At 46.2% G+C, this 27,992-nt stretch overlaps 1 protein-coding gene across 4 annotated transcripts in view; it reads right to left on the minus strand.

The window, feature by feature from the left end:
• Positions 1-27,992, minus strand: part of KALRN (kalirin RhoGEF kinase) — a gene marked incomplete at its 3' end in the record, with an annotated part of 654,541 nt that overhangs the window by 130,293 nt on the left and 496,256 nt on the right. For all 4 annotated transcript variants that reach the window (XM_082458482.1, XM_082458476.1, XM_082458483.1 and 1 more), the window contains one exon: positions 4,069-4,315. In XM_082458482.1, the coding sequence (XP_082314608.1) occupies positions 4,069-4,315 (247 nt within the window). The remainder of the gene's footprint in view (positions 1-4,068; positions 4,316-27,992) is intronic.

Consider the following 27,992-nt stretch of genomic DNA (forward strand, 5'->3'; position numbering starts at 1 on the left):
TCCATTATATGTATATACCACATTTTTGTTTACCCATGCATCCCTTGGACACCTGGGTTGCTTCTACCTTTGCTATGAACATGGGTGTACAAACAATACCTCTCTGAGTCCCTGCTTTCAATTCTTTGGGGTATACACCCAGCAGTGGAATTGCTGGATCATATGGTAATTCTATGTTTAATTTTTTGAGGAACCCCATACTGTTTTCCATAGCAATTCACCATTTTACTTTTCCACGAGCAGGGCACGAGGGTTCCAATTTCTCTACAACCTCACTAACACCTGTTATTTTCTATGGTTTGTGAAAAAAAATAATAGCCTTCCTGATGGGTATGAAGTGGTTTCTCATCGCCATACTGACTTGCAGTTCCCTCATGATCAGTGATGTTGCCCATCTTTTCATGGGCTTATTGGCCATTTGTATACCCTCTTTGGAGAAATGTGTATTCAGGTCCTTCATCCATTTTAAAATCTGATTGTATTTTTTTGTTGTTGTTGAGTTGTAGGAGTTCTTTATATAACTGCATATTGACCCCTACCAATGGATCTTTAAGTCCCTCCTAAGCCTGACTCTTGGGGGGTGGCAAACCCCTAAAGCAGCGACTCTCAGCCCATCAGAATTACCAAGGAACTTAAAAAATACTGATGCCCAGGCCCTTGGTGGCTCTGAATTAATTGGTCTGGGGTGGTGTGTGAGGCATCAATAATTTTTAAAGTCTCCTCCAGGTGGTTCTAAGATGCACCCAGAACTGAAACCACCGCTACAAAATCTTTGTCCCTTGGGAGGTGCTGCCCTCGCCACTTACTGCTGAGAAAGTGAGAGGGGATTAGGAAGAGAATGACTAGGTCCACAGAGCCCAACCCCGGGGAGAAGCTCTACGATGTCAGGGGGGCATTAAAATAAGAGGAAAGGCAGGCTGCTCTACTTTGTCACACAATTCCACCAACAGTGCTGCCACAGATATATCAAGAGGAAACATGCAACCACTGTCTCCTGAGAAAGCACAGGAGGGAAAGACTGGAGAAAGGGCCTCCGGCCTCTAGGAAGCCCAGCAGGCAGTGTGTGGGGTGCAGGGCAAGGAGGCGGGAGCCCTGGGTCTCCTCCAGCTCTGCCACCAACTCTCCCTGTGACTTCAGGGAAGCCACCTTGCTTTCCTGTGCCCGAAGGTGCCCCTACAAGAGAGGAAACTGGCCAGTGCAGTGGTTCTCAACCCTGCTGTCCCTTGGATTCACCCGAGGAGCATTTAAACAACTCTGGCCCACTCTGGAGATTCTGACCCCACGTGTTGTAGGTGGGGTCTGAGCCTTGTCATTTGGTGAAGCTTCCAGGGGATGCTAGGTGGCCAGGGCTGAGAGCTCCGCTCTAGTGGTTCTCCAAGTCCCCTCCTCGTGCTGACACCCCAGGGCTCTTCTGCCTCTTCTTCTGCGGTCACGGCCTGAGCATTCAGCACATCACACGGACACCCCCTGCTTCTCACGGCCCGTAGGAGCACTGGCCTGACGCTCTCTCGAAGGTTAAGGGCACCAGTTGCCTTCTAAGGACCGAACAGGAAATGGATTCGGACTTCCAGCGACACCGGAGGAGGCCCTGTCCTATTCCACAACCCCCAGAACGTCTCATCCGCAGTCCCGCTGGGCATAACTTAGAAGGTGGAGCATCTGCTGGAGACAAATCACTCTGAGAGGAGAGGAGGCCAGGCGGCCAGCAGGCAGCCAGCTGGACGGGAGAAGGAACAGCTTACTGAATTTCTGCTAAGAGGCCAGCGCTCTGGGCAGGCCCTGGAGAGAGAGGGAGGGCCTTTCCAAGCCGAGGCGTGTGCATCGGCGCACACACTTCCAGCCGAGGTCTTGTTAGGGCCACAGCTATGCTCCGTGGAGAACAGAGACTTAAGCCTGACTGCCGGGAGTCCACGCAGGTGAGAGGCCAGTGAGAGCTCACAGGCTGTCGTTGGAAGGCCCCGCCTAATGGACTTACGCTGGGAGACAGCAAACAGACTGCCAACAGGAAGAGCCAAGGAAATGGGCGATAGGCGCTGGGAGTGGTGCTTGTAAGAAGCCATGACGGCGGCTGAGGCAGCTGGAACGTTCTGTGACACACTCCCTGTGCTCTCTCTGACCTCTAGCTTGCACCCCGCATCCTCAGCTCCATTTTCAGTGAACTCTCTGCTAACTCCCCTCCCTCTGCACTTCTTACCCTGAGTGCCCCCACGTCCCCAGCTGAGCCGGGGCAGGGAGGGATGCACTCAGCCAGGCACCAGGGAGGCCAGACCTAGGGCAAGAAGCCTCCGGTCTCCCCTTGTAGCCAAGCCCTTCCTGACGGACCACCCCACTCTTGGACATGAGTGACCGGTTAGTCTTTCCCAGCAAATAAATCGCTGTCCTTGCTTTTGTCTCTGGAGATGGGAGTTTTTAGTCATTTTGCTGAATAATCTACGGGAGTGATATAAAAACTGTAACTTATCATGACACCTAGGATGTACTGAGTGCCAGGCACTGTTCTAAGTGTCTTGTATATCTTATTTCATTTCACCTGCACGATTCTAGCCTCTTTGTGCCCACGTTTTCCCCACGGTCAGACTTCAAGCAGAACCGTACTCCCGAGATCCCCTGCTTTTCCCTTCCCTGGTCCCGCGAGTTTCTCTAGGGGCTACTTCAGAGGGCTGAGGGGCTGCACCTGCAATCACAGATGCCACACAACTTCCTGACACAGAGAAAAGGCGGAGAAGCGGGTGGTGGCTAAGCCGGCAGAGGGGAGCACAGGTGCGTGTGGAGGGAGGAGAATCAGGTTTTAGTTGCCATCCTCCAGATGGAGCCCCCGCCCCCCGCCCCCCGCGAGGCCCCTGGAAGAGCCAGGCAGCGCCAGTAATGCAACCTGCTAGAGCCACCTCGTGGAGGAGAGGAGGAGGTCAGGCTTTTGAGATGGACCCGATGAATTCCAGCAAGGAAAACATTTCACAACGTAATTAGTCCGTAGCATCAACAGGTCTCCGTGGCGACCCTTGTCCCTTCCTCCCAACAGAACCAGGTCCCTCCCTCTTCCCATCCCATAGATACCTAGCACACGTCTGCATGGAAACCCTGATGCAGGTTATCTGACCAGTGACAAAAAGAAGCTCAGAACTAAGAGAACTCTGGGTCTGTCCCTCTCTGGGCCTCCGTTTCCTCCATGTAAGACGAGTGACTTCAAGGCCGCTGCCAGCCTTGACTTCTGAAGTCAGTGGCTGTTGTACTCGAGTGCGCATCAGAATTCCCTGGGGACTTGTTAAGACGCAGACCGCAGGCCCCCCCCCCCCCCCCCGCCAGCCGCCGCGTTCCTGGCCCAGAAGGTCTGGAGTGGGGTCTGAGAATTCGCATTTCTAAAAGTTCCCAGGGGATGCGGATGCTGCCAGCCCAGCGACACCCCTCACACTGGAGAAGCAGTGTTTTCAGTGGCTCAGTCTGCCCGATGTGAGAAGAAGCGAATAAGCAAGCACGTGGAAGGAACACGGAGCTTATATTAAACAGAAGCCAAGGCTCCAGTAATTTGTCTGTCAAAGGCACATAAATGAGTGTCTCAGGCCCTGGCAGGGCTGAGGGGAAGGTCAAACCTGACGCGGTTGTGCTGTGTGTTCCCCTGCAGTTTGCTCGGTCCTGTGTGAAGCGTGAGCAGCTGGGTAGGGGTGAGGGGGCCGGGGAGCCTGCAGTAGCTGTGGAGGGGGAGGGGGTCAGCGGAGAAAGGAGGAGTCTAGGCTTTGGGCCATGGGTAGAAGAGGACTTTTCTGGAGGTTGGGTGATACAGTTGGAGAGTTAGAAGAGATCTTAGGGGTCATCTAAGTCAACCTTCATTTTTAAGATGAAACTGACTCAGAAAGGTTAAATGACTTTTCCAAAGTTATATGGCCATTCCATAGCTCCTTCCCTTTAAGCTCCCAACCCACTTTCTTCACAAGTGGGTCCCAGAGAAACCCCACAAGGTCAGAACGGGTTCCTGAGACAAGTGAGTGCCATGATGCTCTTCTAACAAGCAGGCCACGTCCCCAGCGACCTCTGGTCCACATCCCTCCCCGCCCCCCAACCCCCCGCCCCTACCTTTCACCAAGGGGAAGAAGCAGTCCATCTCCACGCTGCTTCGGGAGTGGGAGATGCACAGGGCGCTGCTGGGGACCAGGCCCTCCTGCGGGGGACTCCGTTCCGTGGTGCGGACCAGACACCAGCCCGGCCGTTCGCTCGGCCGCTCCAGCAGTTCCACTGTCTGTCCCACCTGGATGCTCAGCTCGCTGCTGTGGCCTGCGTTGAAGTCCTGGAGGACCACGGTCAACTCACAGCCGCCAGAGAGCTTGGGGGCGGGGTGGGGGTAGAGTAAAACATGAAGGCATTGGGGGGAGGAGATGGGTGGGCGGGAGGAGGTGAAGGGGGAAGGTGCCAAGTGTGCATGAGAGCAGAGGAGAGGGGGAAGGAAAATAGAAAAGATGGGATTCAGGGTGCAGAGAAGGCAGAAGATGGGAAAGGGAGTTGGGAACAGAAAAGGAAACAAGAAAAAAACATGAAATTAACACAGTGCCATTCAATTACTCAGCTGTTCTCCCTGCAGCAAGTCTAGAGCCTGCCCAGAACGGGGCTTTGCTTCTAATTCCTTCTTGTTCCACTGGAGTTCTTTTCATTATTCCTTTACCAAACTTCCAGCTAACTGTGTCCTCCAACCCCTTCCCCAGTAGTCCCTTCACTTCTTCCAAGGGCTCCGCCCCGTGCCCCACGCCCCACGCCCGCCTGCACTCCCAGGCCTCGGACTGTTCTGGGCATCATTTCTAACTCGCTCACTCTCACTTGACTCTAGTTGATATTGGGAATAATGGAAGAGACGACCTCCCTTCCTTCTCACCCCTGCAACCCTCCCCATCCCCACCCCGCGCTGGAGCCTTCAGCATAAACAGGAGGCACTGGTGACATAAAAAAGAATGAGCCCTCAACTCAAAGGCAGAAGAAGAAGACTGTTTATCTGGAAGGGGAATAGAACTGTTTTACACTAGTTCAGCCACTGGGGACCAGGAGGAAGAGTGGAAAGATGGGCAGGGAAGAAGGGGCACATCTTCCTTAGGAACCGTCCTTAGTGCTACAGCTGTCCTGCCTCCAGGCCTGGCACTGCTCCTGGGGCAGAACCAATAAAACTGGGCAGAGAGACCCTGAGATAGGAACACCCTGTACTAGGTGAACACTGAGACTTTCACTCTTACCACGAGAAACCATTGGTTATTCATTTGTCTTCTAGAACTCAGCATAAAGCCTCCCTCTTGGAAGAGCTGCTGCACTTAGGGGCAGGGTGACAAGGAGGGAAGGGGAGGAAAGGGAGGCCCAGGGGCCTGGATCGGCAGCCTGTTCGTAAGGTTTGGGGGAAAGCTCCCGACCACCTCCAGGTAACTCGCCTTCAGTCTGCACATCTCTGATTTAAGCCTTTAGGGCCTGCGCTGTCTGCGCCAGCAGCCGCAGTAATGCACTAGTCCAGGTATGTTGGGTAGTTATTTCACACATGTTCAGGGAGGCTTCTGCTGAACACTAAGCAGTGTAAGTAAGCACAGTGAGTAGGGAATCAACAAGCTCAGCATTCAGGACTGTGAGAATTTTCTGTTAAAGGAAGCTGCACGTTACAGTGGGCTTGAAAAGGTTAACATGACGCATCAGACGGACGGTTGCGATATGCATCATCACCAACCACAAAGCACAGAGCCCATGCTAAACACATTTCCACGGATGGGACCGGTACTGCCGTTGGGCTTAGATCAAGAAGAGGAAATTTAGGACAGAAGGTGGGAGATGGAAAGAGACAGAAGAAGAAATAAACATGGGTTAGGTTCATTTTTTTCCGTTTAACTTTCCTGGTCCCATTAAGTGCACAGACCCCACTACCCCACTCTCCTGGTGCTATCTTCCCTGAAGTGTCATTTAGAGAAGGATGTCATGGGATGGGAATACCTCAAGTCTGAAGAGTGCTTTTACAGTGTGTAAAGTACCTTCACATACATTATCCACTCCATCTCTACCTCTTGTATCAAGAAATTTAAGCTCAGAAATGTCAAGATCAGTGGTTGGAACATTGAGTGTGCATAACAATCACACTCAATGGGAGGTTATTGAAAATGCAGATACTCTAGCTGGGCCCTCCCTTGCCCCGGCCCCCAATTACAGATTATGATTCAGGAGGCCTGGGTTAGGGTCCAGAAATGCATATTTTTAACAAGGAACCTCCCCTCCCCTTGAAACTCATGATTCTGAAAAGGGGGTCCTTGGGATACTGTTTGAGAAACACTGCTAGATGGTTTCCCACAGTCACCCAGCTAGGCTTGAACCCAGACCTCGACTACAAATCCCAGGCTCCTTAAACCACATACCACAGGGCAAATTACATATTTTCAGGTATGTTTGTGGTTGGAGAGGGTGGGAGGCACGTGGAGAGAAGAAGACATCGGTGGCTTGAGCTACTGAGCCTCTCAGTTTGCTTTAAGAGACCTCCATCAGGTCTCTTAAGCTTTTTGGATTGCAATTCTTGACGAGTCTACACTACGTATGAAAAACTGTATCACTGGGCTTCCCTGGTGGCGCAGTGGTTGAGAGTCTGCCTGCCAATGCAGGGGACACGGGTTCGCGCCCTGGTCTGGGAGGATCCCACATGCCGCGGAGCAACTGGGCCTGTGAGCCACAATTACTGAGCCTGCGCGTCCGGAGCCTGTGCTCCGCAACAAGAGAGGCCGCGATAGTGAGAGGCCCGCGCGCGCACCGCGATGAAGAATGGCCCCCACTTGCCGCAACTGGAGAAAGCCCTCACACAGAAACGAAGACTCAACACAGCCATAAATAAATAAATAAATAAAATATTAAAAAAAAAAACTGTATCACTGAAACACAAATTGCACTCTGATATTCTGTTTAACTTTTTTCGCAATTGCTGGTGGCATCCCACTAAATTGATTCCACTTTCTACGAATGGACCATCTGTAGGGTGCTAGGCTAGATGACCACGAAATTTCCTTCAGTCTGAGAAGCTCTGTTGCTGAGCTTCTATGCCTCTGTGGAGGTCTCCTCTGTGCCACCCTCAGGTACTCAGGTTCTTTCCCGGGGCCAAGGGTGCACAGGGCCTGAGATGTAACCTGCAGCCTTTCAGGGCCGGATGTGGCCCTCTGCAGACTGCTGAGGCAAAGCAGAGAGGGCCTGAGGCTCTGGCTGCAAAAAGCCCGGCGGGTTCCCAGACACAAGGTTCACCGCCCCCTAGGGCAAGGTACAGCCAGACCCAGCCATGGGCAGGTAGGGGGCCAGGGTTGGTTGGGGTAGGAGGGCATAGAGCCAGGCTGTGTGCCTGTACAATTCAAAGATCCAGGTCCTGGAGAGAAGCCTGGAAACACCACGAGGTGCTGCTGTCAGGCTGCCCCATCCAGAGACACAGGAGGAAGTGGAAGATGACGGATGGGCATTTCTGTGGTGCTCAAGCTCTAGATCCAGCCAAACCCATTATGAGTCAAATAAAGGGTGGATGTCCCGGTCCCCCTCACCTCAAGGGCTTGGTCAAAGAGATGACTACTCTGGGTCCCCACCCAATGGCAATAAGGGAATTCCAAAGAGTGGCAGTCGAGGGGATTGGGAGAAATGGATGAGGCAGTGGTCAGGCATGGCTGCCCACCGAACAATCCCTTATCCTCTCCCCAGAGCAATGGGGAAGTTTTAGGGTACACGGGGGACTTGGGCTTCCCACTTGAGAAACACTGCTTCAGAGAGCCCACAATAGAAACAGTACTGGGAAGTTCTAAGAGTCCCTGCTGCTAGGGGAAGGGTCAAGGGCAGAGGGGCCAAGAGATCTTTGAGGAATCTTGGCACACTTGAGGCTTTTCCTAGCAATCCTTAAAGTAATTCATTCAGGCTTCGTGCTTTGTGCCTTCTGGACAGCAATGCGTCACACCACCTACTGAACGTTAGTTACACAGAATGTGCCCCTCATTAACCGATAAACCCAAATCCCTCACAAATCCTGAGCTACCAGTTTCATAGAAAAGTACACGTGTTGCTTTTTTCTTTCTGTCCGATTCTGGCCTGTGTCTCACAGAGCCCCAGGACCATTATTTTCTCTCCTTCCTCTTCCCATTTCCAAAGGACCAGTGGGTGTGTCCCCACCCTCATGGTTTCTCATTGCCTTTGTAGTGAGTGGCACCTTCAGGAAGTTCCCACCTCCCTCCTTGAGCTAAATCTCTGGTCCCAGGAACTTAAATATGTTTATCCAAACAGCCTGTTGTAGAAAATGCTGCAAAAAACATTTCTTGTTTTCACCTAATTCTTTTCTCCTCCACAGCCATTTAAGAACTGTTTTAATGTCCTCCTTTGCAAATCTTTAGATTTTAAGTTTATGTTTCTTGGCATATTCATTTTCTAATTTTCCCTTTTAGGCCTGCAGATTATTTTTCACATCTGGCTTCATTTTCAACACTCCCTTGTCAGAGATGACCCCTTTTGTGCTTTCCCAACAAAAAGCTGCCGCATATAACCTGTCTCTCAGCTGTTCCCCTGCTTGACTAACTAACCATGGAGACATGGATGGAGCTGGAAAACCACTGCCCATTTACCCTCTTTGCCTCCCTGCTGGGCTTGTCTTTTGGCCACTGGACCCCTCCCTGTAGAGCCATTCACAGCTGCGGCAGCACAGAAGCCCCTCCGTCTTAACACTTTCTCTGTCTCGCAATGGCTATCTCTCCCACATACCGACTTAAAGATGACTTTTAAAAATCGTCAGTTCCTTGAATAGCTGCTTCCTCCTGCTTTCCCCTAAGCAGCCTCCACTCCTACCTCTCTGATGCATCTTTCCTCCCCTCCCCTTGCCCCGTCCTCCCATTTCATGGCTCTAAACTTCGACTACTGTCATCATTTCCTCAGTACCCCTGGCCCCTCTTTGCCTGGTCTCCCCGCTGCTGCCAGCCATCTGTCCGCAAATCCTGTGTTACCTCAGCCTCACCCTTCTTCACCTGCAGGCTTCACTCTGAAATTACCCCATGCGGATCTGTCATCAGGCAACTTGCTGACTTTCCCGGCACTTCAGATGCCCTGCTCTCCTCTGAGTTGAGTTATGCTCGTCCTCAAAGAAGACAAAGCTACTACGATCAGGTCCTCTCTTTAACTAGTTCTCAAGAGAAAAGCAAGCCTTGTTGTGTAGACCCTTTTTACTGACTGAAATGTAAGCACTTGACTTTTCTCTCCATTAGCAGAGTCCCTGATTTCTCTAAGAGGACCCCTCAGTAGCCTATTTTCTGTCTTTTCATGATGTACGTTGGGTCTTTTCTATAAGCTCGTTGGTTATTCTCTCAATGAGCAACATTCCCATTTGATGGGTGTCCTTAGCCCCGTCTCTCACCACCACAGAGGTCAGAGGTGACTCGGGCACCAGGAGGGGCTATCATGCCCTGTTCAAAACCCCGAGGCCGCATCGTGGTTTTGGATGGATGCTTCACTTGCAAGCATTGATCCTATTCCAGATTCTAAGACCAAACTTATTCCTGCTAGAGAAATGTTGGGAGCCTTGACCTGATAGCACAGACTCAGCATGGAGTCAGGTGTGTTGGAGTCTTCTCTGATTGTACCCCAGTTTCTGTAATCTCCCATCTTTCTCCCTTCACAGTGACCCCCAGCCCCCAGTGACTCCCAGTCTGGCCTTGGCACGAGTCTTTGGGTGAGGCCTGCTAAGCTCTTTGATGCTAATTGCCACTTGGATCTCCTCCCATTGCCCCTGAGTCATCATCTGATTCTTTCGCTTCCCTTCCCAGTCTCCCTCCTTCCTGGGTCCAGCCTTCCTTGGTGGGGCCTGTTCCCCTCTTGCCCAGGCCCTGGGTGGACATCATTCTCCACCCTCTGCGAGGCTTCCCAGACGGCAGAAGGCGCACCCGTCCCTCACGTTCCTCCTGCTCCTCAGGGACAGCCGTGTGGCCTTCTTCCCAGCGTACAACGCTACACGCCAGAGGGGACTTCATAACCACCCCTGGTTCTTGCTCATATTCGCCAGAAACTATTGCTTTCCTGTAGGTGCATTATTGCTTGGTTACTATTTGGAGATTAACTGCACCTCCTTCTTGTATAAACAGTGTGAGCTAGATCACCACTGTGAGCTTCCCCATGTTACACAGAAAGAACATGATTACTCCCGGTGGGGTTTCCAGTGACATTCAGAAACATAGCACTGTACCCCTCCCCACTCTTGTCATTTCAGGCCCTCAGCTTCTGTGTGCTCTGGTAACCTGATTCTCCCAAGGCAGCACAGCCTAGTGGTAAGGCACATCCTCTGGAGCCCCTCACCAGCTGTGTGACCAGGGGCAAGTTATTTAACCTCTTGGTCTCAGTTTGCTCATCTGTAGCATGGGGATAAATCACAGTACCTAGTTCATTGGTTGCTATGAGGATTAAATGAGATAACACCTTTAAAGTATCAAATGAGATAATACTTTTAAATACTTTTAAAGCACTTAGGACAGCGCCTTGAGCAGAGTTAGCTCTCTAAATGTTTAAAAATAAATTCCAGAGGTATTAATTATTTAAATTTGAAGGGAAAGTTAGGAGTAGAGAAGAAATGGAAAAGATAAATCAATTTGATGGTACATTTGTCTGGAAATAGATTGTACCAGATGTATATAGATGTATATATGTATTAATTATGTCATAAATTATTATGTAAATGAATATTTTTTTTCCCCTTTTAAAAATCTTAATGAAGTCTTGCCCTAACCCTGGCCAACTAGAAGAACTGACCCTAGCTGTCTAGGGAAGGTGACACAGACACCTTTAAGGGTTCCCCAAGTCAGCACGTGCTTTTCCTATTAAAAACAAGGGAATGGTGGGACCCCAGACCCCTTTACAGAAAATGAGGATTCACCACTTCCTTTTCATTCTGCACTGCTTTCCATGAACCTTCCATCTGAAGAAGCTCTCCTCTCCCGTGAATCTAACTGGGCACAGCACCTGCTACCTGACTCTACTGCTAGCTGTGATCATCAGCTCCTGACACAGCCTCGCCAAGCACTAGGATCTGATGCTCCGACAGACAGGGCATCATGCTCAGGAGTGCCCATCAGGTAAGTCAGACTTCCTCTCCTGGCTGCCTGTGCTCCGACTCCCACGTCTAATTCTTCCACGACGCTTAGGCAGTGCCAGGCATAGAGTTCTGTGAACTAACGCCTACATGTGAATGGCAATGCAGGAGGCCAGGGCTGGCCCAGAAAAATGTGAGGTTGGAAGGTGTCTACTTGCTGCGGTTGAAAGGACACAGAGAAGGCCTGCCAACTCCTGTTCAAAACTGTCCTTCTCTCCCCCAACACCCCCTGTGCCTGCTGCCAATACCTGGAATCCCACCATCAGAGATTAATCTCATTTCATTAAGTAATGTCCCTTTCCGCAAAACGCCTCAAAGCAGAGTGTGTTTATGACTCCCTTCCAAGCAAAAAAGATGAGAAGCAGTACACGGGTAACAGGCTGCTGTACTCATATGGCTTTAAGCATGAAGATGTTCATAACAGCATTTTTTAATGAGAAAAGCTTCACAACTACAACACTGAAAAGCCCCTAAAACTAGAATATAAAACTCTAACAGGAAGGAAATGGTTACGTTATTATGATACATCCATTAGGTGAATGCTTGATTGTGCAGCCATTAGATATTCAAAAAGCTTTATAATAGCTTACAAATTGCTTATCACATACAAAGTGAAAAAGAAAAAAGGACAGGATGTAAAGTTGCTTATATAACTATGTAAAGAACATCAACAACTTAACAACTCTATTCATAGGAAACTAACAAGAAGGAAATTCAACAAAATGTTAAGATTGGGTTGAGACCTTCAAGATGGCGGAAGAGTAAGACGTGGAGATCACCTTCCTCCCCACAAATACATCAGAAATACATCTACATGTGGAACAACTCCTACAGAACACCTACTGAACGCTGGCAGAAGACCTCAGACTTCCCAAAAGGCAAGAAACTCCCCATGTACCTGGGTAGGGCAAAAGAAAAAAGAAAAAAACAGAGACAAAAGAATAGGTACGGGACCTGCACCAGTGGGAGGGAGCTGTGAAGGAGGAAAGGTTTTCACACACCAGAAGCCCCTTCACGGGCGGAGACTGCAGGGGGCGGAGGGGGGAAGCTTCGGAGCCACGGAGGAGAGCGCAGCAACAGGGGTGTGGAGGGCAAAGCGGAGAGATTCCCACACAGAGGATCAGTGCCGACCAGCACTCACCAGCCCGAGAGGCTTGGCTGCTCACCCGCCGGGGCGGGCGGGGGCTGGGAGCTGAGGCTCAGGCTTCGGTCGGATCGCAGGGAGAGGACTGGGGTTGGCTGTGTGAACACAGACTGAAGGGGCTAGTGCACCACAGCTAGCTGGGAGGGAGGCCAGGAAAAAGTCTAGAGCTGATGAAGAGGCAAGAGACCATTGTTTCAGGGTGCGCGAGGAGAGGGGATTCAGAGCACCGCCTAAATGAGCTCCAGAGACGGGCGTGAGCCGCGGCTATCAGTGTGGACCCCAGAGATGGGCATGAGATGCTAAGGCTCCTGCTGCAGCCACCAAGAAGCCTGTGTACAAGCACAGGTCACTCTCCAAACCTCACCTCCTGGGAGCCTGTGCAGCCCGCCACTGCCAGGGTCCCGTGATCCAGGGACAACTTCCCCAGGAGAACACACGGCGTGCCTCAGACTGGTGCAAGGTCCTGCAGGCCTCTGCTGCTGCAGGCTCGCCCCGCATCCGTACCCCTCCCTCCCACCGGCCTGAGTGAGCCAGAGCTCCCAAAGCAGCTGCTCCTTTAGCCCCGTCCTGTCTGGGCAGGAACAGATGCCCTCAGGCGACCTACACGCAGAGGTGGGTCCAAATCCAAAGCTGAACCCCAGGAGCTGTGCGAACAAAGAAGAGAAAAGGAAATCTCTCCCAGCAGCCTCAGGAGCAGCGGATTAAATCTCCACAGTCAACTTGATGTACCCTGCATCTCTGGAATACCTGAATAGACAACGAATCATCCCAAACTGAGGAGGTGGACTTTGGGGGCAACGATATATATATTTTTTTCCCTTTTTCTCTTTTTGTGAGTGTGTATGTGTATGCTTCTCTGTGTGATTTTGTCTGTATAGCTTTGCTTTTACCATTTGTTCTAGGGTTCTGTCTGTATTTTTGTTTTTTGTTTTGTTTTCTTTTTTGTGTTTTTGGTTTGGTTGCTCTCTTCTTTCTTTCTTTTTTTTTCTTTTTTTATGACTTTTTAATTTTTTTATTTTTAATAATTATTTTTTATTTTAATAACTTTATTTTATTTTATTTTTTTCTTTCTTTTTTTCTCCCTTTTCTTCTGGGCCATGTGGCTGACAGGGTCCTGGTGCTCCGGCTGGGTGTCAGGCCTGTGCCTCTGAGGTGGGAGAGCCAAGTTCAGGACATTGGTCCACCAGAGCCCTCCGGGCTCCACATAATATTAAACAGTGAAAGTTCTCCCAGAGATCTCCATCTCAACGCTAAGACCCAGCTCCACTCAGCAACCAGCAAGCTACAGTGCTGGACACCCTATGCCAAACAACTAGCAAGGCAGGAACGCAACCCCACCCATTAGTAGAGAGGCTGCCTAAAATCATAAAAAAGTCACAGACACCCCAAAACACACCACCAGATGTGGTCCTGCCCATCAGAAAGACAAGATCCAGCCTCATCCACCAGAACACAGGCACTAGTCCTCTCCACCAGGAAGCCTACACAACCCACTGAACCAACCTTAGCCACTGGGGCCAGACACCAAAAACAATGGGAACTACGAACCCACAGCCTGCATAAAGGAGACCCCAAACACAATAACTTAAGCAAAATGAGAAGACAAACACACAGCAGATGAAGGAGCAAGGTAAAAACACACCAGACCAAACAAATGAAGAGGAAATAGGCAGTCTACCTGAAAAACAGTTCAGAGTAATGATAGTGAAAATGATCCAAAATCTTGGAAATAGAATGGAGAAAATACAAGAAACGTTTAACAAGGACCCAGAAGAACTAAAGAGCAAACAAACAATGATGAACAATGCAATAAATGAAATTTAAAATTCTCTAGAAGGAATCAATAGCAGAATAACTGAGGCAGAAGAATGGATAAGTGACCTGGAAGATAAAATAGTGGAAGTAACTACTGCAGAGCAGAATAAAGAAAAAAGAATGAAAGAATTGAGGACAGTCTCAGAGACCTCTGGGACAATATTAAACACACCAACATTTGAATTATAGGGGTCCCAGAAGAAGAAAAGAAAAAGAAAGGGACTGAGAAAATATTTGAAGAGATTATAGCTGAAAGCTTCCCTAACATGGGAAAGGAAATAGTTAATCAACTCCAGGAAGCTCAGAGAGTCCCATACAGGATAAATCCAAGGAGAAACATGCCAAGACACATATTAATCAAACTATCAAAAATTAAATAAAAGAAAAAATACTAAAAGCAGCAAGGGAAATACAACAAATAACATACAAGGGAATCTCTATAAGGTTAACAGCTGATCTTTCAGCAGAAACTCTGCAAGCCAGAAGGGAGTGGCAGGACATATTTAAAGTGATGAAAGGGAAAAACCTACAACCAAGATTACTCTACCCAGCAAGGATCTCATTCAGATTCGACAGAGAAATTAAAATATTTACAGACAAGCAAAAGCTAAGAGAATTCAGAACCACCAAACCAGCTTTACAACAAATGCTAAAGGAAGTTCTCTAGGCAGGAAACACAAAAGAAGGAAAAGACCTACAGTAAAAAACCCAAAATAATTAAGAAAATGGTAATAGGAACAGATATATCGATAATTACCTTAAATGTGAATGGATTAAATGCTCCAACCAAAAGACATAGACAGGCTGAATGGATATAAAAACAAGACCCATATATATGCTGTCTACAAGAGACCCACTTCAGACCTAGGGACACGTACAGACTGAAAGTGAGGGGATGGAAAAAGATATTCCATGCAAATGGAAATCAAAAGAAAGCTGGAGTAGCAATTCTCATATCAGACAAAATAGACTTTAAAATAAAGACTATTACAAGAGACAAAGAAGGACACTACATAATGATCAAGGGATCAATCCAAGAAGAAGATATTTCAATTGTAAATATTTATGCACCCAACATAGGAGCACCTCAGTACAAAAGGCAAATGCTAACAGCCAAAAAAGGGGAAATCAACAGTAACACAATCATAGTAGGGGACTTTAACACCCCACTTTCACCAGTGGACAGATCATACAAAATGAAAATAAATAAGGAAACACAAGCTTTAAATGATACATTAAACAAGGTGGACTTAATTGATATTTATAGGACATTCCATCCAAAAACAACAGAATACACTTTCTTCTCAAGTGCTCATGGAACATTCTCCAGGATAGATCATATCTTGGGTCACAAATGAAGCCTTGGTAAATTTAAGAAAATTGAGGGCTTCCCTGGTGGCGCAGTGGTTGGGAGTCTGCCTGCCAATGCAGGGGACATGGGTTCGAGCCCTGGTCTGGGAAGATCCCACATGCCGTGGAGCGGCTGGGCCCGTGAGCCACAATTACTGAGCCTGCGCATCTGGAGCCTGTGCTCCGCAGCAAGAGAGGCCATGATGGTGAGAGGCCCGCGCACCACGATGAAGAGTGGCCCCCACTTGCCGCAATTAGAGAAAGCCCTTGCACAGAAACGAAGACCCAACACAGCCATAAATAAATAAACAAAATTAAAAAAAAAAAAAGAAAATTGAAATAATATCAAGTATTTTTTCCAACCACAACACTATGAGACTAGATATCAATTACAGGAAACAAATCTGTAAAAAATACAAACACATGAAGGCTAAACAATACACTACCAAATAACCAAGAGATCACTGAAGAAATCAAAAAATACTTAGAAACAAATGACAATGAAAACACGATGATCCAAGACCTATGGGATGCAGCAAAAGCAGTTCTAGGAGGGAAGTTTATAGCAATACAATCCTACCTCAAGAAATAAGAAACATCTCAAATAAACAACCTAACCTTACACCTAAAGCAATTAGAGAAAGAAGAACAAAAAAAACCCCAGAGTTAGCAGAAGGAAAGAAATCATAAAGATCAGATCAGAAATAAATGAAAAAGAAATGAAGGAAACAATAGCAAAGATAAATAAAACTAAAAGCTGGTTCTTTGAGAAGATAAACAAAATTGATAAACCATTAGACAGACTCATCAAGAAGAATAGGGAGAAGACTCAAATCAATAGCATTAGAAATGAAAAAGGAGAAGTAACAACTGACACTGCAGAATTACAAAGGATCATGAGAGATTACTACAATTAACTATATGCCAATCAAATGGACAACCTGGAAGAAATGGACAAATTCTTAGAAAAGCAAAACCTTCCAAGACTGAACCAGGAAGAAATAGAAAATATAAACAGACCAATCACAAGCACTGAAATTGAGACTGTGATTAAAAATCTTCCAACAAACAAAAGCCCAGGACCAGATGGCTTCACAGAAGAATTCTATCAAACATTTAGAGAAGAGCTAACACCTATCCTTCGCAAACTCTTGCAAAATATAGCAGAGGGAGGAACACTCCCAAACTCATTCTACGAGGCCACCATCACCCTGATACCAAAACCAGACAAAGATGTCACAAAGAAAGAAAACTACAGGCCAATATCACTGATGAACACAGATGCTACTCCTACTAGATAATAACAAATATATAATTGAGACCTACACCTGCATTGATATATATAGGTTAAAGCTCACAAATGAAAGCTACCCATTTGTAAATTGATCATTTTTATGAATTGGATAAAATAATACTGATATCCTTGTATAATGTAAAAAGTAGTGTGAACTTTGAAAATTTAGAAATGACATCATCTTTTTTAGACCACCCTTAATAAATGTACAAAAATGAAAAAAAAAAAGAAAAACCACTGGTGGTGCAGTGGTTAAGAATCCGCCTGCCAATGCAGGGGACACAGGTTCGAGCCCTGGTCGGGGAAGATCCCACATGCCGCGGAGTAACTAAGCCTGTGTGCCACAACTACTGAGCCTGCGCTCTAGAGCCTACAAGCCACAACTACTGAGCTCACATGCCACAACTACTGAAGCTCACGTGCCTGGAGCCCATGCTCTGCAACAAGAGAAGCCACTGCATTGAGAAGCCTGTGCACCGCAATGAAGAGTAACCCCCCGCTCACTGCAACTAGAGAAAGCCCGCACACGGCAACAAAGACCCAACAGCCAAAAATAAATAAAGAAATAAATTTATTAAAAAAAAAATCCTCAAAAATCCTCAACAAAATACTAGCAAACAGAATCCAACAGCACATTAAAAGGATCATACACCATGATCAAGTGGGGTTTATCCCAGGAATGCAAGGATTCTTCAATATACGCAAATCAATCAATGTGCTACACCATATTCACAAATTGAAGGATAAAAACCATATGATCATCTCAATAGATGCAGAAAAAGCTTTTGACAAAATTCAACACCCATTTATGATAAAAACTCTCCAGAAAGTGGGCATAGAGGGAACTTACCTCAACATAATAAAGGCCATATATGACAAACCCACAGCCAACATCGTTCTCAGTGGTGAAAAAATGAAACCATTTCCACTAAGATCAGGAACAAGACAAGGCTGCCCACTCTCACCACTATTATTCAACATAGTTTTGGAAGTTTTAGCCACAGCAATCAGAGAAGAAAAAGAAATAAAAGGAATCCAAGTTGGAAAAGAAGAAGTAAAGCTGTCACTGTTTGCAGATGACATAATACTATACATAGAGAATCCTAAAGACAATACCAGAAAACTACTAGAGCTAATCAATGAATTTGGTAAAGTAGCAGGATACAAAATTAATGCACAGAAATCTCTGGCATTCCTATACACTAATGATGAAAAATCTGAAAGAGAAATTAAGGAAACACTCCCATTTACCACTGCAACAAAAAGAATAAAATACCTAGGAATAAACCTACCTAAGGAGACAAAAGACCTGTATGCAGAAAACTATAAGACACTGATGAAAGAAATTAATGATGATACAAACAGATGGAGAGATATACCATGTTCTTGGATTGGAAGAATCAATATTGTGAAAATGACTATACTACCCAAAGCAATCTACAGATTCAATGCAATCCCTATCAAATTACCAGTGGCATTTTTTACAGAACTAGAACAAAAAAATCTTAAAATCTGTATGGAGACACAAAAGACCCCGAATAGCCAAAGCAGTCTTGAGGGAAAAAAATGGAGCTGGAGGAATCAGACTCCCTGACTTCAGACTATACTACAAAGCTACAGTAATCAAGACAATATGGTACTGGCACAAAAACAGAAATATAGATCAATGGAACAGGATAGAAAGCCCAGAGATAAACCTACGCACCTATGGTCAACTAATCTATGACAAAGGAGGCAAGGATATACAATGGACAAAAGACAGCCTCTTCAATAAGTGTTGCTGGGAAAACTGGACAGCTATATGTAAAAGAATGAAATTAGAACACTCCCTAACACCATACACAAAAATAAACTCAAATGGATTAAAGACCTAAATGTAAGGCCAGACACTATCAAACTCTTAGAGGAAAACATAGGAAGAACACTCTATGATATAAATCACAGCAAGAGCCTTTTTGACCCACCTCCTAGAGAAATGAAAATAAAACAAAAATAAACAAATGGGACCTAATGAAACTTAAAAGCTTTTGCACAGCAAAGGAAACCATAAACAAGATGAAAAGACAACCCTCAGAATGGGAGAAAATATTTGCAAACGAATCAACTGACAAAGGATTAATCTCCAAAATTTACAAGCAGCTCATGCAGCTCAATATCAAAAAAACAAACAACCCAATCCAAAAATGGGCAGAAGACCTAAATGGACATTTCTCCAAAGAAGATATACAGATTGCCAACAAACACATGAAAGAATGCTCAACATCACTAATCATTAGAGAAATGCAAATCGAAACTACAATGAGGTATCACCTCACATCAGTCAGAATGGCCATCTTCAAAAAATCCACAAACAATAAATGCTGGAGAGAGTGTGGAGAAAAGGGAACCCTCTTGCACTCTTGGTGGGGATGTAAATTAATACAGCCACTATGGAGAACACTATGGAGGTTCCTTAAAAAACTAAAAATAGAACTACCATACGAACCAGCAATCCCACTTACTGGGCATATACCCTGAGAAAACCATAATTCAAAAAGAGTCATGTACCACAATGTTCACTGCAGCTCTATTTACAACAGCCAGGACATGGAAGCAACCTAAATGTCCACTGACAGATGAATGGATAAAGAAGATGTGGCACATATATACAATGGAATATCACTCGGCCATAAAAAGAAACGAAATTGAGTTATTTGTAGTGAGGTGGATGGACCTAGAATCTGTCATACAGAGTGAAGTAAGTCAGAAAAAGTAAAACAAATACCGTATGGTAACATATATATATGGAATCTAAATGAAAAAAAAAATGGGTATGAAGAACCTAGGGGCAAGACAGGAATAAAGACACAGACATAGAGAATGGACTTGAGGACATGGGGAGGGGGAAGGGTGAGCTGGGATGAAGTGAGAGAGTGGCAAGGACTTATATATACTACCGAATGTAAGATAGATAGCTAGTGGGAAGCAGCGGCATAGCACAGGGAGATCAGCTCGGTGCTTTGTGACCACCTAGAGGAGTCGGATAGGGAGGGTGGGAGGGAGATGCAAGAGGGAGGAGATATGGGGATATATGTATATGTATAGCTGATTCACTTTGTTATAGAGCAGAAACTAACGCACCATTGTGAAGCAATTATACTCCAATAAGGATGTTAAAAAAAAAAAAAAAGATTGGCTTTGTTGGATGGGGAACTCTGGGTAATTTTCCCCTCCTTTCTAATTTCCAGTATTACCCAATATTCCCTACCCAGAAGTTATTTTATAATGAAAGTAACAAAAACATCAACAATAACAACCTGTAAGACAAGTCAACAGCGTAATGGGAGAAAAACAAAACAAAACAAATATTCCAAGGAGGTATAATACTTTCAGGGAAAAAAGGGATCGTGGATGGATGGATAGTTCCCAGTTTTGCTCCAGGACCACCACATGAGCTTTGGGAAAGTGGAAAGTTGCTGCTGATGCCTCAGTGTAGCGCTTCAAAATCTGTCCCTGTAAACCTTTGTCTCTGTACTCCTGTGAAAACCAGATGACCTCTCCTGAAACCAAGTCCCTTTACTGGAGTTTAGTGCTCTGTTTTTATCTTGAGTTAAATTTTTGAGACAGAGGTGTGAAGTCATGTCTGGGCATTGAGGAATACTGCTGTGGAGCTCTGGGCCATCTTCAATTTGCACGTTCATAGCCCATGGAACTGCCAGGTCCAAATGAGTCTGCAGCTGATGATTTGCTTTATCTTTGTTTGCTGGAGCTGGGGCTGCAGCTGTTTGGTTTAGTTGTTTCCCATGGTGCTGAGATGGAGGGCAGAACCACAGAGGGGCAAAGACGGGGCCTGTTGTCAGTGTCAGTCTCATGAACTGCACAGTAATTAACAGTGGGAAGTATGCAGGAGCAGGACTCAGGAGGCCTTGGTGCTGGTGTGACATTGGGAAAATCCCTTCCCCTCTCCACACCTGAATTTCCTCCTTCTTAAGATGAGGCGATTGGACTTCAGGGCCCCTTGCTTTCTATGAGTGGAGCAATTTCTACATTTACTCTTTAACACACAGCCCGATTTAATTTTCTTGAGCACCTATTGTTACTGCGTTGTCCTGTTTGTTAACTTATTGGTTGTTACATCACACATCAGAATGTAAGATTCAGGAAGGGGTGCAAGATCCAGGAGCATTCTCTGTCTTGCTTACGGTTGCATCTCCTGAGTCTAGAGGGATGCCTGGCACACGGAAGCTGATCAATAAATACCTCTTGAATGCACGAGTGAATAAACGTAGCTGAGATGTCTAGTTACAATGCCTGAGAGGTCTCTCTCATTGGCTACCCACCTATTCCTGTCACTGTCTTCCAACCCCACAGTTTATGTTCTGGGACCCTTTTCAAAAAAATCATCTTGCCCTTTAATTATTTGGCCATATCTCCACTAATTCCTAAAGCTGACAAAAACAACATAAGGGGAGAAGTTATAAATCCAGAAGCACAAAGAAATGGGAGGTAATAGTAGATAAGAGAAGTCAACATTTTTAAAATAACAAAACATAACTGCCAGAGTGGCATCTGACTTGGTATGACGGAGATGGTGAGATGCCAGTTCCCTCCAATTAGCCCTGCATGATGATCCTCAGAAAGCCTCAGGAAGTGGAAACACCAGGCAGTGTGGAGGGTAGGAGTACAGGTGGGACTAAAGAGGGAAGATGGATTGAAAGTCAGTAAAGGGAGCAGACCCCTAGTCCCCCTTCTACCCAATGTACACTCTCCTGAAAAATTGAAATTCACTGAACATCTACATACAGACTAAGGAGATGACCACATTCTTGTCCCTCTTGGCTCCCAGGATACTGGCAGTCAAATATAAACATTTTAGGGAGATCTGAAGCTCTTTCATAGGAGAAACCAAAAAGATGTACAGAAACTCAAATACTGACAGTTGGAGTGGGGATGTAAATTAATACAGCCACTATGGAGAACACTATGGAGGTTCCTTAAAAAACTAAAAATAGAACTACCATACGAACAAGCAATCCCACTTACTGGGTATATACCCTGAGAAAACCATAATTCAAAAAGAGTCATGTACCACAATGTTCATTGCAGCTCTATTTACAACAGGCAGGACATGGAAGCAATTTCCATCCAGAGCACTCCAAAGCTGGAGTACTCTGCAAGATCACCAACAGTGAAACCTTCCAGTCAACAAGCTCCTTCCATTACAAAGAATATCTGGTCAGCTTTCTTGGTGCCTCAAGATTCAGCAAGGATCACCAAACTTTCCAGAAAAGTCTCTCTGACAGAGACCAAACTAGGCAAACAAAGAGGACCAGGAAGTCAGAGGGAAGAAAATGCAGGCAGGACAATAAAACTTCAACAACACTATAATATCATCAGAGAGGTAAGAGAGGATAGTCTATTCATGAAAAAAGGACAAGCTGCTACAGAAAGGGGAAAACTTACAGGATGAGAAAGAGCTCTTAGAAACTAAAAATATGGTTGAAAAGAAACATTTCACACACGGGTTGGAGATCTAGTCAAATTCTCCAGAAAGTAGAATAAGAACACCAAAAGAGGGAAATAAGAGAAAATATAAGAAAATTAGAGAATCAATGTAACAAGCTTTAGATAGAATGGAAAAGAATAAATTGTAAAGAAAAATTCCCAGGACTGAAGGGCATGAATTGCTAAATTGATACAGTGTTCTAAGTGCTTGCTGTAATTAATTTTAAAAAGACCCACTCTAAAGCAAAGCACTGGAACATAATGGCAGTAAAAAGGGCGTTCTAAAAGCTTTCAGAGAGGAGGAAAAAAAAGTCAGGTAAAACCCAACAAATCAAGAATCATAATGACAGCAGATTGCAGCAACATTAAACATAAAAGAAAATGGAGCAATTTCTTCAAAATTCTGAGTGAGAATGATTTCCAGCCTAGAATTCTATGCCGAAACCATCAGCAAGACGAGGGTAGACTAGAAGCATTTTCAGACTTTAAAGACTCAAAAGTTTGCCTCAATAAGCATTCAATGAGTATTATGATTCCCATTTGTTGTTTTCCCAATTTTCCTTTCATTTTCTTCATTTTCTTTGTTTCTCTTAAAGTGATATGCCTTTGATATACACAAAATAAAATGAATTCCTTCATTCCCTTTAAAAAAAATGAATTAATAGGTAAACAGATTGAGAAATGCCTGAAACATAAAATGGTTTTTGATTTTAGCAAAGCGTTCATCCAAGACTTACAGGATAACTTTTAGCCAAAACAACGAAATGTGGGCTGAGATGATGATGGAACTGTTAGGTGGATTCATGGCCTATTAGAGGTGAAAGGAATCTGGGGGTTCATCTGATCCAATCTTCCCATTTTACAGATGAGAACAATAAATCCCCCAAAGAGAAAGGGACTTATCTAAGGAAGATAGTGTCTGGAAGACAACAGATACTCAATAAACATTTGTTGCTTGAATGAGTGCATTAGTAAGTAAATGAGTTAAATCAGAGATTATTCAACCCTTTTAACTCATACATGGAAAAACTGAGGATCTCAAACTAGTTGGTAGCGGGGCCAAGACCAGACTCAGGTTTTCAAATTTAGGCTCAGTACACTCTTCACTAAACTTTGCTAGATTAATGATTGCATCACTCTAGGAGAATACACAAGGCTCTAAGTCCACGCTCCTACCTAATGCATTGATATATGGAAGCGATCTCATTGTGGGAGGATGGCTTTCAAATCCACGCTGCAGAGGATGCAGAGCTGGGAGAGGCCGCTAGTATTACAGATCACAGGAGCCCAGGGCCTTCGTGGGCTTCTCGCTGGCCTCCTACTCAAGGCAGGGCCTTTTTAAAGATATCCTGCTGTCTGATTTATGACACTGTTCCCTGCTGGTGGAGAGCTGTGGTTTTAAGAACATTTTCCTTGTATTTGTAATTTCCATCCACGATTCTCAGTCTGCCTTCTAGGGTAGTATAGAAGAAATCTTTCTTCAACAGAGCTTCACATAGGTAAGACTAGATCAAGGATTTCTTAAGTCTTCTTTTTTCCAAACATTCCTTCCAATGGCTCTAGAATGTGTGGTTTCCAACATTTTCTTCATATTCTTCTGGATAAACTTCAGTATGGCACTGTCCCTCCTAATAGGGGGCCCCTAGAACTGAACCCAACCCCTTAGGCGGAGTCTTCAGCACAGACTAAGGCATGCGCTCACTTCCCAGGAGTAGCTGCTATACTTCTATCTATGCGGTCTGAGAGTCTCGTAGTTAAGTCAAGCTGTTGGCATCTACTAAGCAGTATCTACTGCAAAGCCCAATCTGATTCACAGGGTCTTCTCAGGCCTGCTCCTCCCCTTTCTTTACTTGGGGCTCTGAGGCTTTTAACTCAGAGAATTTTCTTTTTATCTTCATTAAATGAGATTTTCTAGCTAAGGCATAGTGTTCTTGACTCTCTCATCTGTCACAGTGGTGATTCTTCCAATTTTGTGTCATCTGCCAACCTGAAATTTACGCTTCGCTGTGTTCACCCAAGTGAGAGATAAAAATGGAGAAAAAGATAGGAACAAGGACAGAGCTCAAAGGTACTATGCTGTAGGCTCCTAACAGATGACCAGATCCACCCAGAGGAGGAATGAGACTTGCTCCTGGGCACACTTACTTCCCCCACCAAGCGGGGAAGTTACAGGGCTTCGGATTTGGCTTCACGTCTATTCACTTGTTCATTCACCATGAATTTATCAAGTGCTGGTTAGAGCTCTCCAGCAAGGAGGAGGGAAATGCAAATGGACACAGAATTCCCTAGGTCTGCTCCTTATCTCCGTCCTCCCCACCCAGGCTTCAGAACCATCCAGGCTAGGCACAAGCAGTCAGTAGAGATGGGGCCGGGGTGGGGCGGGTTAACAGCTATGCAATGAACTTGGGCCTCTGCAACACTGACCCTTAGTCTGGAGATAACTGTCCTGCCCAAGAGGGAGGCATCTCCAGGCTCCTCTGCGCTTGCCCAGGGCTTTCCATACTGCTGATCTGACTGGCCTTGGCAGGAAGGCACTCTCTAGCAAACACGCACCATAGCCTGGGAAAGAGCCTAGGGGAATGGCTTTGGAAACCCCAAGATTATCTGCAGCAGAGGGAGGAGAGGCGGCTGGGAGAAACGAGATTACAAAGAGCAACTCTCCAGGTAGATGAGAAGTTGTGGGCCAGCCCCCAGGCTTTCCTGCCAGTTGTCCACTGTGTGGGCTGTGCAGCCCTGAAAAGTTGAACCTCAGGGGAAATCCAGCCAAAGACCAGAGAGGATTTCACAAAAATGCAAAATGCTATCAAACCTCAGTTATTCAGATGTGAGTCACCATTTCCCACTTTGAGAGTTATTAGGCCTAAAGTCAGACTGCTAGGTTTGAATCTGTCTCCATCGTTACTATGTGTGTAACCTTGAGCAAGTTAATTAGCCTGGCTTTGGCTCATTTTTCTTAGCTATAAAATAGGGGTATTATTAATTCCTACCATATAGAGTTATTGCAAGGATTACAGGCATTAACACAGGTAACACTGACACACATTACATGCCCAACAAGTGTTACCTATTGTTTATACAGTAATCATAACTTGGCATGTACTCGAGACATGGTTTCTACACTGATACCTTGTATCTAGGGAATAGAAATCCATTTCCAAAGCATCCTTAATGACCCATATTGAAGGAAACTGGTAGACTGGGAAAAAAAATGAAAAGCAATCATATATTCCCAAGCCCAGGTTAAAAGGTTGAGGATATGATTTGGGCTACGATTTTCCTTTATGGGGGCATGAATGTGGATTTCCCTCCTCTTCCTACACCAGACCTCCTAGAGAAACAATAGACTGACATCAAGCCAGGAAGGGATTTCTTAGAACTATTTGCCAAATCAGGCTGCATAACACATTCACGCTGTGGTAATAGGGTGGAGGTGTCCATTCACCCATAGAAATCTGGCAAAACAATCCCTGGAAAGAGGCCACACTTCCCCCTAGTTGACCAGGGAACACCAGTCAGCCTGATTAGCATTGGCTAATCTGAGCACAGGCAGGACGGAATTGGGAAGAGGGCATGGGTGGGGTTCAGGGGTGACCTGTTGACCTCATGAGAGAGGGGCTTGTCTCAGCCCTTGCTGAGCATGGAAGAGAGAGCCGGCCAGCTGCTGGTGGGCTTGGGGGTGAGTTACAGATTCACATTCAAAAGAAGCACATTCTCCATGCTTTGACTCAGAAAGCAAACACCCACAGTGACTGTCTCCTAGGCCAAAAGAGATGCCAGGGGACATCCTGTTAATTTCTCATTTTCAACCTGAAAAAGATGATAATTCACATTTGAATGGCCCTTTATAGCGTACAAAACTCTTTCACAGACATTATCTGATCCTCATGGATCCCTGATTTTACAGAAGAGGAAACTGAGGCTCAGCAAAGGGAAATGACAGGCTCAGGGTCAAGGATAGCAAATCGCAAAGGCAGGACTCCAAGTCTTATGAGTGCCGTTATCTCATCCAGGCTCATTCGCTTACTCTCCAGCCAGCCACTGTGCTGGGCACAGGGCACAGAGCAGCGAGGCAGACAGTTGTGATGACCTGCCCTCACCAAGCTGACTGTCTGTTGTGGAACACACATCACGTGAGCACCTGGTGTCATGACAGGGGAAATGTGAGGTGCTGGCCCAGGGATGACGAATGGGGTCCCTCAGAAGTGATGTGCTCCTCCCACTACGGCCCCATGGATACTGCCGTGGTTGTGTCTGCTCTGAGCTGTTTCTATTATTAGCTTCGGCCCCTCCCTGGGCTGGGACAGTGGACAACAACTTCACTCCCGCTTACCTACCAGCCGGGGGATCCCAGAGCACCTGCCTCTTTCTTGTGCTAGCCTGCTCAGCTCCATCACCACCGGGCCATCTCCAACTGTGCTGGCACCGCCCTGGTGGTGGCAGCTGGAGGAGCTGCCAGCTCTGCAGATGAATGATCCAGAAGAAATGCCCAGCAAGGAGAGAGAAGCAGCAGCAACAGAAAGGGTTCCCAGAGTCTTACAGCGACTTCCCTAAAAGTTGTCAAGTTTTTGCTGTCAGTGAATCACCATTAGGATTTCCCCTCATTCCTGGTCCTATCCTCTCCCCCCCATTCAGTGTGAAGACGGGCCTTGATCTGTGACCCCACACTCCTCACTTGTCCAGGTTCACCCACTATTGGGTGAGTCCTAATGGGATTTTCTGCTTCTATCTGCTGCCGTTGGCTGGTTTTGCTCTGGGACTGACTGCCCCCCCGTGCCTCGAGTCTGGTTCAGGACACTGTATCTTCCGCACCACTGTCTCCCCACCTGTTACCAGCTACCAGGATGCTCCCTCTGGACGCTGCTTACTACCTGTTCCCTACTACCCATGCATGATCTGTGATCCAGCTCCATCTTAACCCCTTAACTTTCGATTCAGATCAGCTCTCCAGGAACAGAAGAGCAAAAGCACAGTGCTAATGGCATGCAGTGGCCACTAGAGGGAAGCAAAAACTAGGGAATAGCTGCACCTGGGTGGCTTGACCAGAAGGCTGGACCCTACCCCACGTGGGAAATACAAGATGGACAGCTGCAGAGTGCCTGGCACACAGTAGGTGCTCAATAAATGTTTCCTGGATGAAATTCCTAATTTTAGATTTAACAAAGCAGAGACCAGGACAAGTTAACAGGATGTGATCACAAAATTAGTGTCAGGGCCTAATCTTCTTGGTTCTGAGGCCAGCGTGCCTTTACATCACATGGTCCATGGGTCCTCCTCTTCCTCCTCCTCCCCATCCTCCTCCTCCTCTTCCTCCCTCTCTGCTCCCTCCTCTACCGTTTAACCAAGATCAACTACCTGCCCATCCAAATTCCAAAACATTCCTGAACAAAACTGTAGTCATTTGTGACTCTTTTCTTCATCCCTTATATCTGATTTGTCACCTGTTCCTGCCAGGTTATTAAAAACCTATTTCTCGTCTTTTGGACAACTCATCACTAATCCAGGCCCTCACCACCCACCTCTGCATTTCTGCGGGTGTCTCCTCCTCCATGCTCCAGCTTCATCTTAATACTCGATGATTTCAAATTCACATCAACTTTGCCGTGTCTGCCCCTTCAAATTCTACCAGCTTCATCCTGGCTTCACAGCCCCTCATAATCCTCCTATTCACTTGTTCAACCCAACTTCCACTACTTGTCCAGAGATTTTCTCTGCTTGGTCTCTTGCTGGTGCCCCGATAGGTCCGGGTCATTTCTGCCTCTGGACTGCTGTTGATGGGTGGGTGACAACTGAAAGCTTCCCTTATCCTCTGCAGACCCTGT

Source organism: Balaenoptera physalus, assembly GCF_965194825.1.
Source record: "Balaenoptera physalus genome assembly, chromosome: 4".
Taxonomy (NCBI): Eukaryota; Metazoa; Chordata; class Mammalia; order Artiodactyla; family Balaenopteridae; genus Balaenoptera; species Balaenoptera physalus.